Below are 20,121 nucleotides of genomic sequence, written 5' to 3'. Positions count from 1 at the left end.
ATGAAATGTTCAGAAAAGAGAAATTCCATTATAGAATTGGAAATACTAGGGCTCAGAAGTTTAAGTAAAGCGGTATTAAGGAGGTTCTCTAGGGTCACTGAGCTAAAGAATAGAACTCAGACTAATTTTTTTAGGCACGCCCTTTAAATACTCTTCAAATAATGCCTTGTTGGGAAAATATTTCATAAAAATGAAAATTTACCACTGTAATTTTGGCTATAAAAAGCTAGAAAGGAAAGAAAGACATACCCAAACTGAAAGGAAAGGCGTATAGAACCTCTGGTTGGTTCATGGTAGTTATGTTCATTTTCAATTTACCTACTCCTGGTATAATGTCAAAGAAAAATAAGGGTAAATTATGTGAAATATGTGCCCTTTCAAAATTAATAGCTTTCAGTTTTATTCTAAAGGTCTTTATTGTACTAGATCTCATTTTTTTATGAAACTATCTCATACTTGAGTTTAAGTACAGAGAAATAGTCTTTGTGATTTCATGTCTAAATGCTTCTGCCGCTCATCATGTAGTTTTGACCCTAATACACATAATTTGTAACACCTTTCCCATTTATTAGGTCCCTTTTCATTTGTGTCGTGTTTATGAACTCATTACCTTCTCTAAGAATATAAGCATCATTCTTTACATTGCCTTTACAGTTCTTTGAAGAATTAGACTTTTCCACATTTAGAGCTTCAGTTTGAAGTTATTTCTGTATGTAGTGTGAGGCATGAATATATTTTTGTTTTTCCCAGGTGACAGTTGTTCTACCCATTTTCCTGCTTAAAAAAACAAAAATCACAAGTACCTCACAGGTGTCCAAATGTGCTTTACAATCCTAAAATAAGTTGAAATTACTCACCCAAAATGTCATTTGGTTCTAAGTCTTACTTACATTAAACACATTCCATGTGACTAATGCCTTGCATCCTAATTAGATTACAATAATGATACCTGTGATTTTAAAATAATAACATTTAAGTTTATTTTCCTTAAAAGCTTTAAATTTAGATGATACTGTTGTAGTCATGATACCAAATCAAGTAACTTATAAACTGCAGTTTTCCAAAATGAAAATATCTTCCTGTTAAACTACTACATACCTAAAAATGATCATTTTCAAATGAAATTTATCATTTGCAAGACCAACCATTATCTTTTGCCTCATAATCTCTTTATGCTTTCTACTGGCTGCTTATCACATGAATTCTTAACCTATTTGCCTGTTTGTTTATAAAATGAGAGTAACTAGTGACTTCCTCACAGGGCTGTGGTGACAACTGAGTCGATCCTTAGCACTTAGAATTGTGTGTAGCTCACAATAAATGTGAACTATTATCATTCTTGGATTTTTGGGGTTTTTTGAAAATTAAATATATCATCATCCTACAAATTTCCTTTGTATTTTTCCTCTGGCTTGTGTCTGTTCTTTTCTTCTGACTTAAATGTGTGGATTTATAAAAACAATGTGAGGATTTTTCCGAAGAGTTGGTGCAGCGGTTTTTCATATTTTTTAAAATTTTCATCCCTCTATCCAGGTAACCTCTGGATACAAAGCCAAGACAATTGTGACTGCACTGCCTGGGTCTTTTCTGGACCCTCTGTTATCCCCATCTCTCATGGAAGATTATGAGCTGCGGCAGTTGGTCTTGGAAGTAATGCACAACCTCATAGACCGCCATGACAACAGGGCAAAGCTTCGCGGGATCAGGTAGCGAGCGTGTCCTCGTGAAATGGGCTTCACGAGAACCGTCTTAGCTTTTTAAGTTTGTGTGTTTATGTTTGTGTGTAAGGTTATCCGTCTGGGGTTTTTAGGTTTTATTTATTTGATAGTGAAACAATATATTTAAAATAACAAATATGGGAATAGCACTTAGTATATTCTTCAGAGAGTCTGTCTACACTATAATAATTAGTTATGTAAATTTTTATTTTATTTTAGTTTTGCTTTAAACTTTAGAAGGGCCCTGGGAGTCAAGATTATGTAGTTTTTAATTAAAGGTGACAATTCAATAGTTCATAGAAGCACATTAGGAATGTTCACAAAAATAAGAGAGAAGCAATTATAAAAGGCAAGATATTGAGTAAAATGTGCTATTCATTAAAAATGATATATTTATTGTCTCTAGAATAATACCAGATGTAGCTGACCTGAAAATTAAAAGAGAAAAAATTTGTAGACAAGACACGAGTTTCATGAAAAAGGTAAGAGCCCTTTCTAAGAAATAAATGGATGACGTAGGTGATAGCCACTTGAGTTGTTAGTTGTTATGCCGATGTGTGATCTTAAAGTGAATCCACGGGACTTAGTTTATTTTTTTTTGTTTTTGTTACCAGTCCTGGGGCTTGGACTCAGGGCCTGAGCACTATCCTTGGCTTGTTTTTGCTCAAGCCTAGTACTCTACCTCTTGAGCCACAGCGCCACTTCTGGCTTTTTTCTATATATGTGGTGCTAAGGAATCGAACCCAGAAATCTCCCCTACCTTAACCCCAGTGGTCCTGACAGGGGCTTTAGCCCGTGTTTAACTTGGATCCTAGGCTGCTGCAGTAGCTCTGAATTTCTTCTTTTAAGTGAGATGTTTTTCTACAATGGTGTTTGTGCTGTTGGTAGGCCACCAATTACCCTTCTCCTGTAGACACATATTTGCACTGTTTCCTGAACATGGTGGCATGTCTAGTATGCTGTTATAATTCCATCCCTCTGAGTCTATATAAAAGTAATTTCAAGTAATAGATGGTAAGTTCTTTAAATTCACTACTTCATGAAGTCATTACACATACTCCATTGTTATAGCACATATTGCCAAATTGTGTTTTTACCTTGTAGGGTGGTGGGTGAATTACTTAGGGGACCTGAACTCTAAACTCACTTCTTCATAAACATTGTTTTAGTGTTTCTTAATGATATTCAGTAACCCAAAGGCCTTCTTAGGCTTAAGAGGACCTGAAACATAAGGCCTTTCTTTCCCACCAAAGTATAGAAGTATTTGAATGACAAACTCGATTCAGAAAGGTAGATACTTGTATACCAAATTTGGAAATGAAGTACTGTAATAGAAGAGCATACCTTCATATCTGGAGCCAAAACAACAACAACAAAAAGAACCAAATGTTCGCTACATACTGTCAGAATTACCAGGAGAGTGTAATTGTAGCTTATAGTCAGCTACTGAGCCTCAGCTGGAGGTCATTACTACACAGTGACTCAAGTTGGCACTCACACTCTCATTTCTGTTAGCTTTTATTTGGAATGCTTTGATTAGGAAAGGTTTTTGCATCCATTACTGATTAATATTAGGTAATACTTGATTACATAGCATAGCATGCATATAGGCCTGTTGAAGGTCAAGCCTTCTTACAATCCATATGGGAGTAGAGGGATCGATAACCTTCCACCTTCAATAAGCTTGAGACCCGCCTTTGGGACTCTGGAAGTGTTGCAGCACCTGCACATGCTCCTTCTGGCACCGTCCCGAATGGCAGTGTGGGATTGTTCCCAGACAAGAAGCCACATGTCCCCAGCGGAAAGCATTCTTCGTTATTGCCAGCACTGTTTCACAACTGTCTCTCAGAATTCTACCGTCCATTTCATTTTTTTTTTCCCTCAGACCAATCCACAGTCTGGTTTTGTTTTCTCAAATTATTAGAAAACATTTTTCTATTTGCATTGGAAGAATTTTGTATACACTGTTTTTCTTTGTTTTATCTCTTTTTAAACTCTGCGTTAGTTTGTATGCAAGCCCATTTGTTGATGTTAATAATGATATACAGTTTGACCATCTGATTGTTATCTTAAATTTCTCTCTCATGATATGTTATGGAGTACAATAGCTACTTCTTAGAAAGTTGTGAAATATGCCCTTACTACGTTTTAAGCAGAATTGATGCTTTTTGTCTTTTCAGAATGGCCAACAGCTATATCGGCACATATATTTGGGCTGTAAAGAAGAAGACAATGTTCAGAAAAACTATGAACTACTCTATACATCTCTTGCTCTTATAACTATTGAATTAGCCAATGAAGAGGTAGTGACTGATCTTATCCGATTGGCCATTGCTTTACAGGTAGGCTTTTATAATCTTTTTTTTCTTTTCTTTTAACAAGGCAGACATACTGTCTAAGGAATTGTTGCATTTATTTAAGGACAAGAATTTCGGTTTGAGAAGATCTAGTTGCACTCAAGATGCTGGTCACGTTTGTGTTGATAGTGGACATTGTGTATTAAGTATCATTCAGGGCCTTGAGATATGGTAGAAAGACTGTCTTTATACCTGTACTTCTCATCTAGTGGAGAAAATAGTTATTTAATAATAATTACAGGTCTAAAAAGTATGCCATAAGTGAAAGAGTGCCTGCCTGACGAGCCCAAGGCCAAGTTTGAAGCCCAGTACTAGAAAAAGAAAAAAAAAAAAAAAAGGAAAGAAAAGGGGAAAAAATTACATATGTCACTTTGTTAATTGATATTGCATGTTATAGAATAAAAAGAGAACATTCAGTGGCGTTTTCTATCTCTAGCAATGTCTCTGTTTCGTGTTGTGTTTTTGTGTATGAGAGACAGCGAACAGGCTTTCCTAAGGAAGAGTCATTTAAGGTCTATAATTCATCCGTTGTTGATGAGCATTTATTCTTCTAAAAAATAACTTCTGAAAAGGTGACATTTTTGTTACCATTCCAAACCACGTGCAGTTTTTCAGTTAAGTAGAGAAGAAGTATGTGTCTATTGGGTGTGTGTTTTCCTTTTTTCTTAAAGGACAGTGCGATTATCAATGAGGATAATTTGCCCATGTTCCATCGGTGTGGGATTATGGCACTGGTTGCAGCTTATCTCAACTTTGCAAGTCAGATGATAGCTGTTCCTGCATTTTGCCAGCACATTAGCAAGGTAATGCGTTTCAAAAAAGCCTTAGAATTTGTATACTTTTTCTCCAGTAATGATTATTTTTAATTTTGATGAATATATATCCAATTATTAACCCAGTTCCATAACAGTATAAGGTGACTAAATTGAAACTGCAGCCCAACAGTATACTGTTAGTATCTTAAAGATCACTAGGATATGTTGTTTTCTTATGTAGTATGTAATTTCTTCTTTACTTTTTTCCATTGAGCCGTCGTGAATCTTATCTAAATTTTCATAAGTTATACTGTTTTCTGTTTTTTTTTATTTTATACTAGTCTATCTGAGGTATATCTCAAAAATTGGATTAATGTGTCTCTTAGAATATTGGCATTTTTTAATTCAGTTTTTTTTTCAGCAATAGCTCAGCCACTTGCATGATTTCATATACATTTCAGAATACCTAACTTACCTGGCAGCAAAAGGCCAATATTAAACACATTTGTCAAAAAAAAATATGAAAGTAGAAGCACATATTCAGTCCTTATTAAAATACAGAGTCTTAAGTAGATTCTGGGAAATAGAACTTATTCATCAAAAAGAAGCAGTGCCTGTAGTTAGAGACACAAATATGAATGCAGAGTGCATCTGTTAAAAAATTTTTTTTTATGCATCTGCTTTTAAAACTTGAAGTTTTAAAATAACATGAAAACAAATGAACTATCTATCTGGGCACTTAACTTGAATCCTAAAGTAAACTGATGGTATTTCATATATATGTTTAAGGTTTGTTTTTTGGTTTGTTCACTTGATTTCCAATTTTATTGCAGGGTCCTAATAGGTGAAGTTTTTTTGTGTGTTTGCATTCTTTTCAGGTCATTGAAATTCGAACGATGGAAGCCCCTTATTTCCTTCCAGAGCATATTTTCAGAGATAAGTGCATGTACGTTAATTCTTTACATTTTAAGGAAGGCTATGTAGACAAATCAGTCAGCAATGGATCTAGAGAAATAAATTATTGTTGTATGTATACATACATGTAGTGATGCTTTGTCTTAATCTTTTTCTTATTTTTCTGTCATTCTTCTTTTTCCCTTAATAAAGAAAGGAAATGTATAACATTTTGAATATTATAAATACACATGGAGGCAGTATCAAAAACAAATGAAAAAAATCACATTTTTAAAATATAGATATCTCTAGTTTTTTTTTTAATCTGTTCTCAATGAGCACTTCTTTACGAAAATAAAATATCCTGTTAAAGACTTTCAGTAGTAGATGGTAATACTCATAAAAGTGAGGGACAAAGATTAATGAAAGAAAATTGTTATATTATACCTTATATTCTTCCTTGCTTCCCCAAAAGTAACTGTATGAATAATAGTATTCCCATATTTAACTCAAAACTTTTGACTCCAGAAGCAATGCACTGCTGAGCCCCGCAACATAGGATAATACCAGCATTACAAAGGAGAGGCCAGCCCTCTGCAGCTCAGCACGTGCTCGGATGCTGGCTGGCCCATGTCATTTTCATGAACAGTCAGTGAGCTGCAGTTTTGCTTTTTTCCTCTCAGTAGATTTTTACTTAGCACAAAACTTAAAACTCCAATTTAATGTTGTTCCTCCTTTAATGTTTATGTATCAGAAGAGTGATCCAATGTTGAATTCACTAGTCAAGTGTTGCTGGGAGAAGAGTCATAGCATTGTTAATACAAAGGACAATCACCATATATGTTTTGTAAAAAACTCAGATTCCTACCTTAAAATACACTGATTTTTTTACATTAACTACAGTTTTTGTTTGTATTTAGGATATCGAGGTCCTGGTACTAGAATTTTTTGCTGGCTTACTTGTTTTTGCTTAGGAATTAATACTAGATGACGTTTTTTTGTTGTGTGTTTTTTTTTTTTTTTTATCAACCCAACAGGCTTCCAAAGTCTTTAGAAAAGCATGACAAAAATTTGTACTTTCTGACCAACAAGATTGCAGAGTCACTAGGTGGAAGTGGATATAGTGTTGAGAAACTCACAGTACCCTATGTACCACAGGTAACAGGTAAGAGGAAAAGTTACAACTCTGATATTAGTGACTGATTTAGATTTGGTTGCAAATTCAGTATCTTACATGGTTACATGGTAGTGAAAATCCTGAGTATGTGTCATTACTATAGCAAAGCCTTTCTAAACTGTTGTGAATAATTTCAGTTCTTAAGTTTTGCTTTTGAAAACCTTTAGTAAGTTTCTAAGTTATAAATATAAGCAAAAAAGTTTTTAGAGGTTTTTATTCTTAGTATTTCAGTCATGTTATTATGCCTATTACTGTCTTTTAAACAAAGAAGGAAAATTCCTTTTTCATTAAACCACAATACTCTTATAAAAGATCTTTACTAAGTAATATGTTGAAATTGTTTAATGAATGACTTGTGATGATTGAGTGTAAATTAGGAAATTTTTCTCATTTGAAAGAGTATAGGCTGATATATAAAGCAACTTCATGAAAAACGGATATTTTCATGATAGGAATGCCTTTTTTTTCTTCTGCAAACTGTGTTCTTACCATTCTTACCATTAACCAAAATAGTTCTGTTGAGTTAGAAGGTAGCCACTACATGGTATCTTACATTGGGTTCTTTGTATTGTCAGCTCATGATTATATGAAACATGGCAGAACTAGTTTTTCCTCTGGGGTACTTCTGTGCTGTAAAGGAATTACTGGATTCCAGTTAGGTAATCTTCTAGACTGCTCACAGAAGTAGCACACGCTTTGCAGGTAGCTGTCGTTTTATGACATAGATCTAAAATGTATACATATCTTAGTTGTCTGCATAATAGAGTCTATCAGATATTAACAGATACCATCGTATTTCCCCTAAAATCTTATAACAGATCCTGGTCTCACAAATTCCTTCAGAATCAGAATAGAAATGAGTAGGCCCGGCCGGCTAGCCAGGGGTGGGGATCCACGTCCGTAATCTATCTAAGCAGGAGAAACCCAAGTTTAGGGCCAGCCTGAACTACGCAGCAAGTCTGAGCTCACCCTGAGCTAGCTCCAACTGCGACCCTCTATCAGAAACTTAAAACATAAAATAAAATTCGTATCCCTTCTTAATTTAAGGTTGTTTTTGTTCTTAAGATTTCACATTTTCTTATATTTTTGGATTTAGCTCTTTTTCCTTCAGGCAAAAAGCCTCATAAGCGCAGGCGCAAGTACAAAGGTAAAGTGAGTCAGTGTGGCTGACCTTTTCCCTTGCCTGTCCTCTAGGAAAATGCTTCAGTAAATGTGCTTTTTAGAAAATGGAGTCAGTGGCCTGTTTATTTTATATAGTTTTAAATTTAGCATAGTTATTAATTGGCTGTTCCTTCCTTTTAGCTGTATTTCTTTCCTTTTTCTTTGTTGCTTTAGTTCCTCATTCGTAGTGAATGTTCTGATACATTTTTTTAAACACATAGTTTCAACTTCCTCAGTTCTTCCCATTCTAGAAAAGACATTATTCTTCATGCTTCTGTATGTTTATTATTACCTAGAAAGATCCTGGATATTTTAGTTGTTTCTGTGATTATGTAAACAAATCCCTAAGTATGAATAAAATTCTTGTAATTTATAAAGAATTTGTTGGGCTAGAACTAGTCTGTGGCACTGATATTCTACTTTAATGAGTCAGAAGAAACTATGATATTGTGCAAGATAATAAGTTATTGTACTTTTTTTTACTATATAACAACTATCGAGTATTCATTGTAAAAAATAAAGTGAGTTAGAACAATATGACAAAAGAAGAAGGAAAATACATTTTCTATATTGAGTATCATGCCACACTCGTGGTCATTGCAATAGGAGTTGCTAGTTATCCTGCTGTACCTGGCACTGTGAAGACCACTGTGTGTTTATACTCTTGTTTAATCTTTATAATAGCTTGCCATAGAAAGTAGCATTTGTTTACACACAAGGATAGCTAAATCCTCACCTGTACCCCAATTTAACCTTCTCTTCAGTAAGTTTTTGGTTTTGCTCACTACTTTTCATGAGCTCAGAGATTATTCATGCACCTAGAATGATCTAGATTAATTCTTTTTTTCATTTATTTCTTAGACCTTAGCTAAATATCTACTGTAGTAGATAAGGCACTTTGGGGAAGAGGATAGGGAAGGAGGGGTAGTAAAAAGTTATGTGATCCCTGTCGCGAATTAAAATGTAGTGGGAAAGCCACATGAATGAATGGTTCTGTGATAACTGGTTCTAGAGAAGAAACAATGATCTGCCTTAAGTTTGTTGAACTACTAATAGGTGACCTGTAATATGTGGTTAATAAATGTTAGCTGATTGTTTTATATTTGTGTCTCAGCTTCAGTCAGGCTAGAATTTTTGAAGAGTGGTAAGTAAAATACCTACTAGGAAGGTAGAGTAATAACCTCCTGGCAGGATCATTTACAAGTACAAACAGCTACACATAAACTTACTACCTAGGTATCGAAGTATTTAGGTGAGTATCTTCAGGGTGGCAGTTACTATGAAAACCTAAGTGGGAATAAGGAAAACAAGGTAGTGGTTCCCACTTTCAGCAAGCCACGGAAGGCCATATCTTGTCCAAACAGTTTGTCTGAACCAGAAACTGCACAAGATGAGTTAGATGCCTTTTTCTCCATTGTTACCAAAATAATTCTTTACAAACATTATTCTAGTTGCAAAGAAAATAAGTTCTTTTCATTATACAATTAGGGAGAAATTAGTAATATTCCTTAAAGGGTATGACCAGGAAGTTAGAAACAGTCAGAGTGTGTACTAAATGGAATTAGAAAGGTCTGAAGGGTTGTCAGTCTGACATGACTCTCTGCTCACTCACCAGGACTCTAGACCAGAGCTTCCTGATTATTACTGGCATGTTACTGGTGTATTGTTCTTACCTGGTCAAGCATCTGGGCAAGCCTGGGGCAGTGAGAGCCTGCAGTGTGAACAGCTTTGCCTATCTGTCTTTGTGTGTGTACACTGCATTAGTCAGTGGGCTGTATTTGTTTAGAAAATATAATTAAAGCTAAAAATGATTTATTTTAGAAAAAAAGTCAATAGTATAAATGGGGGAGACATATTTAGGAACAAAAGATAGAAAATTACCCTAAGCTTAAGGTTATGGTTGAGAAAAGGTCAAGATTTTGAATAACAGCACTCTTCAAAAGAAAGGTAAAATGTGGAAATAAAGATGGTTTATTAGAAATGTTAGAATTGGTGTTAGGATATGCCAAAAAGATTGATGAATTGAAATCAGAAAGAGAAAAGGAAGTACTGGTCAGTCTCCCAGTATCTCTCACTTGCATCCAAGGTGCCAGCTGCAACTCTGAGACCAAAGCTGTGATTTAGGCAACTTTAGATTTCTCTTAGAGATGAGGTTTGGCAGAACTGAGATTTAAACTCAGGGCTTGTGTCTGCTAGGCAGGCCGACAGACCACTTCCAGCCTCCTTTTAGGGATTAAGGAGGAAACCTGAGCTCTGCAGTTCTGAGAGGGCAATGGAAAGCGCGGTGAAAGTAGAAGAGGAGGTGTTATTATTATCCTTCAGAAACTGGTGTTAGCATCTGAATGAACAGAAGCCTGACTTGAAGCTTCCTAGAGATGCTTCTTGAGAAGTAGCTATTTCTAAATATTAATAGACATTTGAAAATGTCACTCCGCCTATAATCTACTGCATTGGAACATACTTGATAGCTTTCTTTCTGATGTAATTGTGGTTATTAGGTGGTCTCTTAGCATCTCTTCTCTATCATACTTCCCATTTGTATAATTTTGTCTTCTTGCTATACTAAGCTGTATGAAGTTGTGGACCTGGTATTCCCTAGTTGCTCATGTCAGTAACACCTAACATAGTCTCTAATCATTTAATGTGGGTCTGTTGAATATGACATGCTGAAATAAAAAAGGAATAGAAAAGAAAGTATGCAGAGATTTTAGAGGAGCAAATCAAATTTCTGTGGAGTGGTTAAGCAGAAAGTGGGCTAGGAATGCTATGGAATTGAGTAATTTGATTCAGAAGAGAGAAGAGTAGTTGTCGGTGGGATTATCTCCTTAAAGGAGATAGTAGTGAAATCTCAGAGCCATTAGTTCAGACTAGGCCAACAAGTTTGTAAAAAAAATAGAGCACTGAGGTTAAGAAAGATTTTTCTGTTCAAGTGGTCAAATACAAAGCAAAAAAAAGAAAAAGAAAAACCCATTGGAGATAAATGACCTAAATGGTAGAGAATAAGCTATTGACCAAACCAGCAGATTCTTTTAATTCACAGATCCACTATAAACACTGTACACATTGGTTCTCAAACTACCATCCTACAACATCTACTGTTTTGTAAAAGAAATAAAATCTATATGTAAACCAGTATGGTGAATTTTAGATTAAGCTAAGCATAGTTTTTTGATTATGTATCCTTTTTATGTGTTATGTTGTCATGAACCAAAACATTATTCTGTATATCTGTCTTATCTATCTAGATATAGAGAGATGTATATATATAGATATTCATTACCTTTTCCCAAGTCTGAAAACACAGTGCTTGGTATTACTGAAATTATTTCAGTGTCTGAAATAAGAGTTTATAAATAAAAATCAGTGCCACCACTTAACCAACAAATAATGGGGAAAAAATCTTTTATTTTAGATGAAGATCGTCTTTCTAGAAGGAAAAGTATTGTGGACACCGTATCCATTCAAGTGGATATTTTATCTAACAGCATTCCTTCTGATGATGTGGTAAGTATTGGAAGTTTAGGCTGCACTACTATCCTAAGATTGACATCCCTTGAAGGAAATGTTTGCTCTCCATACTAACAACCAGGGACAGTTACAGCTCTACATTTTTTTAATCCCTAAATCAACTACATTGTTAGAAGAAACTAAATCTGATATAACTAGGTATAATTTTTATGGAACTCATTGCAGCTGTCTGGAAAGATACATAAATTTAATAATGCATATTATTAGATTTTTACATTTTAATTCAATGTAATAAAAGTTTTTTGTAAGTAATGTCATACAAGGCCTGTTAATAAACTACTAAGCTCTCTAGAGCCCTTATTTTTTTAATTCAAGAGGCATAAATTACAGGAGTATGGAGCTCTACATCTTGTGTGGGATCAAATGTTCACTCTAGAAAGTATCAGACTTTCCTTTTCATTAATTGAATTGATAGATAAGAATCGCGGGTGATAACAGGCAGGTTTATCATCTTGAGACGTGGATGTGGCGGATGTTTCTCAGGCTATGCTAGAGTCCTGTGTACTTAAAGAGCTCTAATTGTCTGCAACACACTAGTCGCTTAGTACTGTCCTATGTAGTAGTAGAGCACCAGAGTTAATTTTCAAAGTTACAGGAGAGAAAAGCAAAAGGCAGTCTTAGGTTTTTACCCCCACAGAAATCACCATTGCATTTTTGATAGTCAAATGAAAGTCCTGAAATGGCAGTCTGTAAGTTGGCCTCCTCCTGTGGATTATCTATTGTTTGCCTTCCTACATACTTCATTATTTCTCTTTGGTACAGTGTAAATCATTAAAGGAAAGAACTACACAAGAATAAGGAAAGGAAGGTGGCTGAACTCATGTTCTCTCAGCCTTCTTTCATTCCACCCCTCCCAATCCCTATCATCAGTTCTTTCATTTTCAAAAATTAAAGTTATTCATTGGTCAGGAAACAACCAACTAACTTCTATCTTCTATACCATTCAACTTCCCACTAATAATTTCTGTTAGGATTATTCGAGCATTGGGAATAGTTGTGTATTCGCTAGTTTAACCAGAAGATTAACATTAAGTAGTTAAAAATTCACTAAAAAAAATTCGGACATTAAGTCTGGTTAAAGTTTCTTAAGCTTTAATTCACCTCTTTCTTCAAAGCCCCTTTAATTTCAGATCTTGCTAACAAAGAGGTCATCTGCTAGTTTGATCACAAAATGATTAAGAAGTTATTACCTTTTTTTTTTTTTTGGCCAGTCCTGGGCCTTGGACTCAGGGCCTGAGCACTGTCCCTGGCTTCTTCCCGCTCAAGGCTAGCACTCCGCCACTTGAGCCACAGCGCCGCTTCTGGCCGTTTTCTGTATATGTGGTGCTGGGGAATCGAACCTAGGGCCTCGTGTATCCGAGGCAGGCACTCTTGCCACTAGGCTATGTCCCCAGCCCCAAAGAAGTTTTTACCTTTTGAATGAAGAAATTCATTTAAAGCTTCAGTTTATAGATTTTTTTTCAAGAGTACAGTGTTTTATTACCCTGGTATTTTTCCATGTCCCTTTTGCTATTTTTATACCTTCCAAAAATATGTATTTATTACTTGAGTCCATTGCAAGAATCAGTGTATTTTGATTAAATGAATAAAAAAGGATATATGTGTATATATGTATATGTGTATATACATATATATGTGTGTGTATATATATATATACACATACACACATATATATGACGTAATGTAAGGGGAAGATTTTTTATTTAAATTTGTTTCGTGAGACATGAATTTCTTATTAAAACCCATTAGAGATACATTTATTAGCTCCAAAGATTTTCTTTCCCATTTTCTATCATTCTTAACTAAAATATGTGTCACACTGAGCATCTGAAAAATACAATATGTTGTCACATTTATTCAAGCATGTCTGATTTTCAAACTCATTAGCTATTGTTAAATCTGCTTTTTTATATTAGATATCATTGTTCAAATTCAAAACAATAGAACAAAATTACTGTCTAGGTGAAAACTAATTTTATTGCGTGGCCAGGAGCAATTTACATCAGGTAGTTATTGGCCAGTTACTAGTAAGTAAAGTTAATATAATAAGAGTGTGGCTTCCTAACTTTTCCCATATTCTTTCTCCTTTACTATAGTTGGTTTGTAAAAGTCCAAAGCTATTAGTCAAGTCTGAGAACAAGTTTTCTCATTAAAGTGTTAGATTGCTTCTAGGTACAATAAGTAACCAACCAGAACCTAATCTTATATGTCTGCTCCAAATATCTAGAACAAAGCAACTGAAGATTCCCAAGTTTAATCTGACTTCAACTAGAATGTGAAACTTCAGTAGAAAAACTGAGGTAGTGGAACTCTTGCTGCTTGATTTCCAGCTATAAAGCCTTTGTATTACAGAGAAGCTAAGGTGCAGAGCATGAAGTCTTTTGCTTTCATAGTCTTGCTGCCTTAGACTTAGCAAAAGAAGCTCATGAGCTAAAATTAGGGATGACCAAATTCCCAGGCAAGTACTCATGTATTGTTTCTGTAGTGACTGGATATACTATTTTTTTCTAAAAAATGTTCTGATGGCACAGAAAATATTACTGTCTTTTTATCACAAAAAAGTATCATTACCTGTCATAAAATAATAAAGCAGCTGATTTTATACTTTTTACATACCTTTTATCTTAAGGTAAGAGGTATTTGAACCAGGTGCTGTTGGCTCACACTTGTAATCCTAGCTCCTTGAGAGGCTGAGATTGTTGAGAGTCACTTTGGCAATGAAGAGCTGGACACAGCGGCGCGTACCTCTTATCCTAACCAAAGCAGGAAGCGTAGCATAGGTTCCAGAATGGCAGGCAGCAAGACCTAATCTCAAAAATAGCACAGAAAATCATGTTGAAGTTACTGCTCAGCAGTTAGAATGCTTGTGTAGCAAGCATGAGAACCAAAGTTCAAAGCACAGTATCAGGACAGGGGGAGGGGGTAGACATAAAAAGATATTTGAGAAAACAGAAAATAAAAATTAACCTCAGAAGATGGAATGTGCTTATTTTACAATGGACACTTCTGATTTCCTACTTGGAAGCCTTTCAAAATCTTAGATCTTTTGTGTTTCATTTGTAAGCTAAATGTTTAATGGGAATTATACAGGCTGTAGAATATTAGCTATTTTTCACATACCTAAATTGTTATTTCTGTTTTGTTTTGCTTTTTGCCAGTCCTGGGGCTTGGACTCAGGGCCTGAGGCACTGTCCTTGGCTTCTTTTTGCTCAAGGCTAGCACTCTACCTCTTGAGCCACAGCGCCACTTCCAGCCTTTTCTGTTTAGAGGGTACTGAGGAATCGAACCCAGGGCTTCATGCATGCTAGGCAAGCACTCTACCACTAGGCCACATTCCTGGCCCCCACATACCTAAATTGTATTATGCATTAATATCAGCCTTCACTATTTCAAAGCATTGTTCACTTAGTACTGTTCAGTGAGTGGGCTTCAAATCTCATTGCTTGTAGCTGTACTGTAGTGTGTTCTGTCACTAAAAGTGAGTTGAGTTGTGCGGCCATGCTGATTCTGCTACTTTAAGGATCATCTGTCCATGCACTTGTTTGGGGAACATTGCAGTAGGCCACAGTTGACAGCCGTGTAGAGAATATCTGCTGTTTGGTGTATAATCACGAAGAAGATGAACATTTGTAGATGTCTTGTAACTAGGTAAAGGTATTGACATTTCTTAGTTACCTTGCCTAAAATTATCTTTCTCTAGGTTAGTAACACAGAAGAAATCACCTTTGAGGCATTGAAGAAAGCGATTGGTAAGGCACACTTCCTCCTCTTTCTCCTAAAGTGTAACTCTTCCTTACTGAGTACTTGGTTAGAAGCCAGAAGAGGCATAGAGAGGCATATATAGAAAACCATATATCATTTATTTAAATTCATTTGTTCTATTAAAGTTGTCTTGTTTCATCATAGCTGTGTTCTTAAGGGAGTCTAGCAGAATTACACCTCTTAAGCAGAATTGTATTAAAGATATAGTTGTAATTTTAACTGGTTTCACAGATTTTCTCAGAGCATTCATTATCTTAAGACTCCCCTCCAAAAAAAAAAAAAATCGGTCTTAAAGTTGTAGTAGGGGCTGGACAGTATGGATCCATTTTATGAATGTCTTTTCTTTTGCTTTTTGTCCATATAAAAGTAGACCTTTAAATTTTATTTTATAAAATGTTTTATTTTATAAAATCAACATATATTTATTTTAAATGTATATATATTTTATAAGACCTTTAATGTTTATATAACATTAACTCTTATGGTCACTGTTTTATAAAATTTTGTATTCCTTTTAACAAGTCTTTGTAAATACTTATGTAGACACCAATGGCATGGAAGAACAGGAAAAAGAAAAGAGACGACTTGTAATAGAAAAGTTCCAGAAAGCACCTTTTGAAGAAATAGCAGCACAGTGCGAATCCAAAGTGAGTGAGCAGCCGGAGCGGAGGCGGAAGGAGGGGGCTGGGTTCCGTGGGACTCCTCCTCGGGCAGTTAGGGGCCTGGGGGGCTCCGGGAAGCGGGGCAGACCAGGGCTGCACACAGAAGGCACAGGAAGGAAGCCAAGATAATTCTTGATGTGGCAAGGCTGATGGGAATGTCACATTGAAGATTAGATATTTATAACAGTTGTGGCTTTCATACTTTTTTCCAGTGGATTTCAGTAGTGAGATCAGAAAAAGAAGGAAAAGTGGAATCTTACATTAAATTACAATAGAGGCAGATGAAGCCAAAACATTAAATGTCCAATAAAACTAGTTAAGTTGTATGTGTATATTAGATATTTTGAAAATAACAAAAGATTTCTTAACTTTTTTTTTCAACTTTACAGGCAAATTTGCTTCATGATAGACTTGCTCAGATATTGGAACTCACCATACGGTAAGGATTTTGTTACTGTAACAGTAAGACCACTTAAATGTTTACTTTATATAAGAAAACACAGTAGATGTTTATCTGTAGTAGCAACCCAAAGGTTGAAAATAAAAATATGAATGAAATTCCTTTTTGCCTGCCAGATGGGCAAAGGTATGACAATAAATGCAAAGGTTCACTATACTCAATGTCTAAAATAGTCTCGGAGAATAAATACACTCCACTGCTGGACTTAGAATTGCCAGCATTCCAGCAGTGTCTTATCAGGGCCAAAATTGTGAATCCACTTTGACCCAGAAGTTCTGCTTGAAGACAAGCGGGTAAAATAATGTACACAAAGGGTAAACTTGTGAACATTATTTATAATGTGAAAATGATCTTGCATTTTATGTGGATTCAACAAATGATGCGTCTCTGTTGAAATACCATACTATCCTCAATAAGAATAATATACATGTATATAAAATACTTATTTGGTACACAGAGTAATAATCTCATTATAAAAATTATATATATGTACGTATGTATAAGCACGCACATACACACATGTACACACATAGGAAAGTGTTTTAAGTGTACATCACTCCCTATGTAACGTCCTAGCTGACCAAGACCCGCATGGTCTTCATCTGTGCAGTCAGGGAGGCTCACTTGGCTGTTTGCAGGCACGACCTTTGAATAGTGTAAAATGAAATGACGGCTCTTAAATCCACCTGGTGACCAGGCTGTGTTCTTCCTTTACAGTCCTCCTCCCAGCCCATCAGGAACACTGACCATTACTTCCGGGCATGCCCAGTACCAATCTGTCCCAGTCTATGAGATGAAGTTTCCAGACCTCTGTGTGTACTGAACGAAGACCTATGCATAGGATTGTAAAGCCTAAAACTGAAGGCCCAGCTGAATTTTCAGGGTTTACTTAACGCTTGTAATCATACTTGTGGAAAATGACGGTGGAATTTATTTGTTACCAAACGTTTGGCACGCTATAGTAGAAGTTTGGGAACCATATATTATTTAGAGTAGCTTTAAAGATAGATTCACACCATGTAAATTTGTGTTGAGGTTCCTGTTAGCTTCTAAAGCTGGACATGTATTGGTCTCACATAATTCCACTGTTAAACAGCATATTTTCAACTTTTCACAAACATGTATTTTTTTAAAAAAAAATTGAAGATGTATAACCTGTCTATTATTTCTTAAACAGCTGCACCACTGCTTAGAAGTAAGATTGCCTTTGTTTCTGGTTATGTGCAAAAGTAAATGTAGTCCTCCCTCTCCAGAGGGTGCAGCTTCCTGTCCTGCTCTCGAGAGCCTGGCATAGGCAGGCCTGCAGCCGCCCGCCATAGCCACCTGCAAGAGGCCATCAGCAGCTGTGTGGTGGTAAAACATCTCTCGGATACTAGTGCTAGGTCACGACCCTGAAAATCGCCATACTTCACATTGTCTGGTTCTTCGACCTCTTAGAGCTTAGAGCTTATTACTTCTGGAGTACCGAACTGTGCAATATTTTTTACATCATAAGATGTATAGTTTACAAACTGTTTTGAACCTATAGTCATATTTTGCCTTGGCTTTATTAATTGAGTGAAATATATATACATATATATATATATTTAGAATAGAAAAGAAAGACACTTAAGACAGCTACTAGTTCACCTGTGAGGAGTCTGTGCATTTCAGTTTCTACTAAGAATACATACTTTGCATTTTCATATTGTGTATTCCTTTCACTCTTGCTAGTAAAAAATTTTAATTTGGGAGATTTGAGCAAAAACTTGTGTACATCTCTGTCTAGGGTTAATTGCATTATTTCCTGACAGTACCTCTGTCTTAGCACTCAGATGCTAAGGTTTGTCAGTGAGAACTGCTTTCAGTGTCAGCTTCCAAACCCAAGGCCAGGCTGCATTCTTACGTTTCAGTGCATTCCATCACAGGGTGAAAATGAACAGCTTTCTTTGTCATTCTCAGAAAGTTCTCTTAGGATGTTTTTATAATATCGCCTTAGTTTTACCTTCTCAGGTTCAATTTTTTTTAAATTTTTTTTTGACGTATCCAGAGCTGTCATTCAAAAAATTTGGTTTTGTCTTTTGTTTTTGTTTGAAAAATTGCAGTGAAGAATGAGATGTTTTTAACTTTGTGTTGATGGTTCTTTGGGCTCTGTTAGTGAAACAGAAATAAATAAGGAAATGATAATAAATATCCTCAGATTTTTTTAAAATATTGAAACTGAAGCGTAACGTCTTGAAAGAGTCTAGTGGTTTAAAGACGTAAAATAGATACTGACATGTCTGGAGCTGCTGGTTATGTGCAGAAAAACCAGACCCTACTTTCCAAGACAAGGCAGTCACTCCCGGAGGACCACATGGCCTTGCCGCAGATGTCACGTGACTTCCCCTCCTAACAGGTAAAACGTCTCATCACTCACTAAGTGAAATCTTATGTTGTTGTTTTTTTTTTATTTCTCTCTCCTTATGCATTTGTAAGTTAGCATATTAATTTCTGACTGAATTGAACATATACGCAGGGGGACATGCAAAAACAATCACCATCCACTTGGATGTCATTTTATAAATTAACACTGTGTGGTTTTGTATGGAAGAAATAAATATATATATATATATATAATTTAATAGGGTAAGAAAAATATATATTCATTTGCACTCATGTGAAACCAAACTGCCCTACAGAATTTTATGTTTCTCAGTGGTATTAAAAATGCATGTGTTGCATGTAAAGGAAAACCATCACAATTATTGTTGACCATAGTTCTCTCTTGGTTTTTTGTAAACTGTTGCTCTGCGTTTTGTTGGGGAGGTTTAATTGCAGTTCTTTTTAAATCATGGTAGACTTCTATATAGTCCAGATCTAGTAGACTGAACTGGCCCTTGTTGACACGGATTCTCAAGGAGTAGCCATTTTCTCTGGCCACCCCCACCCCCACCCCCCAATGCCGGCAGGGGGTCTCTGCAGAGAGAGCTGAGCAAGCCACCAGGGAGCGGGTTCAGACACTGGAACTTCGGGATTCTTCAAGTCCCTTGTATAGCTGCACTTTGGTAGATGTAAAGAACTGGAAGCAAATTGTTATTCATTCTCTCTCCGCTTTATACAGTCACTTATTCTTTAGCATGACCTTGAACCACTCACATTTAAATGTTCTTACTGGGCTTGTGTCTGTAAGCTGCTCAGAGTTTAATTGTATTTTACACGAACACATTCATACTTCCTTCATATTTCTTAACTTGTAGAGTACCAGCAAATAACTTCCCACTCCCCAAAATGTTTCTTTTCCTCCTCCTCGAAAATATTACTGATTTGTCTGATTCATGCTGATATACGTGTTAATGTAATGTAGTAAGTTTTTTTAATGTAAAACTTCACTGTGCAATCATATGTAAGCAATAAAATGAAATTGAGTTACTTGTATGTAAGTACAACTTAAAATAGCCAGTATATTTGTTCAATGAAGCTTATTCTGTTTTTGTTTTCGTTGAAAAACGGAGTGCTTTGGTAAAAATCACGTTGCTGGGTGGATTTACCCACACATAACGTTGGTGGGAGATGGAGAAATGAACCCATTAGAACAGTAACTGCCAGTCACAGCAAGGGAGAGCCAGTGCGCGTACTGTTGCCATCGCTGCAGTAGTCTATTAAAGAACTTTGAAACCCAGCTCCTC

General features: G+C 35.7%; 1 protein-coding gene across 2 annotated transcripts in view; it reads left to right on the top strand.

Annotated features, from left to right (window-relative positions):
• Efr3a (EFR3 homolog A) overlaps positions 1-19,875 on the top strand; it is a 76,008-nt gene extending 56,133 nt beyond the window's left edge. For both annotated transcript variants that reach the window (XM_048358355.1, XM_048358356.1), the window contains exons 13-23: positions 1,534-1,706; positions 2,125-2,200; positions 3,899-4,060; positions 4,747-4,878; positions 5,709-5,776; positions 6,762-6,889; positions 11,475-11,566; positions 15,291-15,339; positions 15,896-15,999; positions 16,404-16,453; positions 17,192-19,875. In XM_048358355.1, the coding sequence (XP_048214312.1) occupies positions 1,534-1,706; positions 2,125-2,200; positions 3,899-4,060; positions 4,747-4,878; positions 5,709-5,776; positions 6,762-6,889; positions 11,475-11,566; positions 15,291-15,339; positions 15,896-15,999; positions 16,404-16,453; positions 17,192-17,297 (1,140 nt within the window). In that variant the 3' untranslated portion in view covers positions 17,298-19,875. The remainder of the gene's footprint in view (positions 1-1,533; positions 1,707-2,124; positions 2,201-3,898; positions 4,061-4,746; positions 4,879-5,708; positions 5,777-6,761; positions 6,890-11,474; positions 11,567-15,290; positions 15,340-15,895; positions 16,000-16,403; positions 16,454-17,191) is intronic.
• Positions 19,876-20,121: the final 246 nt, after the last annotated feature.

This window comes from Perognathus longimembris, chromosome 12 (genome assembly GCF_023159225.1).
Source record: "Perognathus longimembris pacificus isolate PPM17 chromosome 12, ASM2315922v1, whole genome shotgun sequence".
Classification (NCBI taxonomy): domain Eukaryota; kingdom Metazoa; phylum Chordata; class Mammalia; order Rodentia; family Heteromyidae; genus Perognathus; species Perognathus longimembris.
The sequence above is the reverse complement of the archived record's forward strand: the minus strand, read 5'-3'. Positions and strand labels throughout refer to the sequence as shown.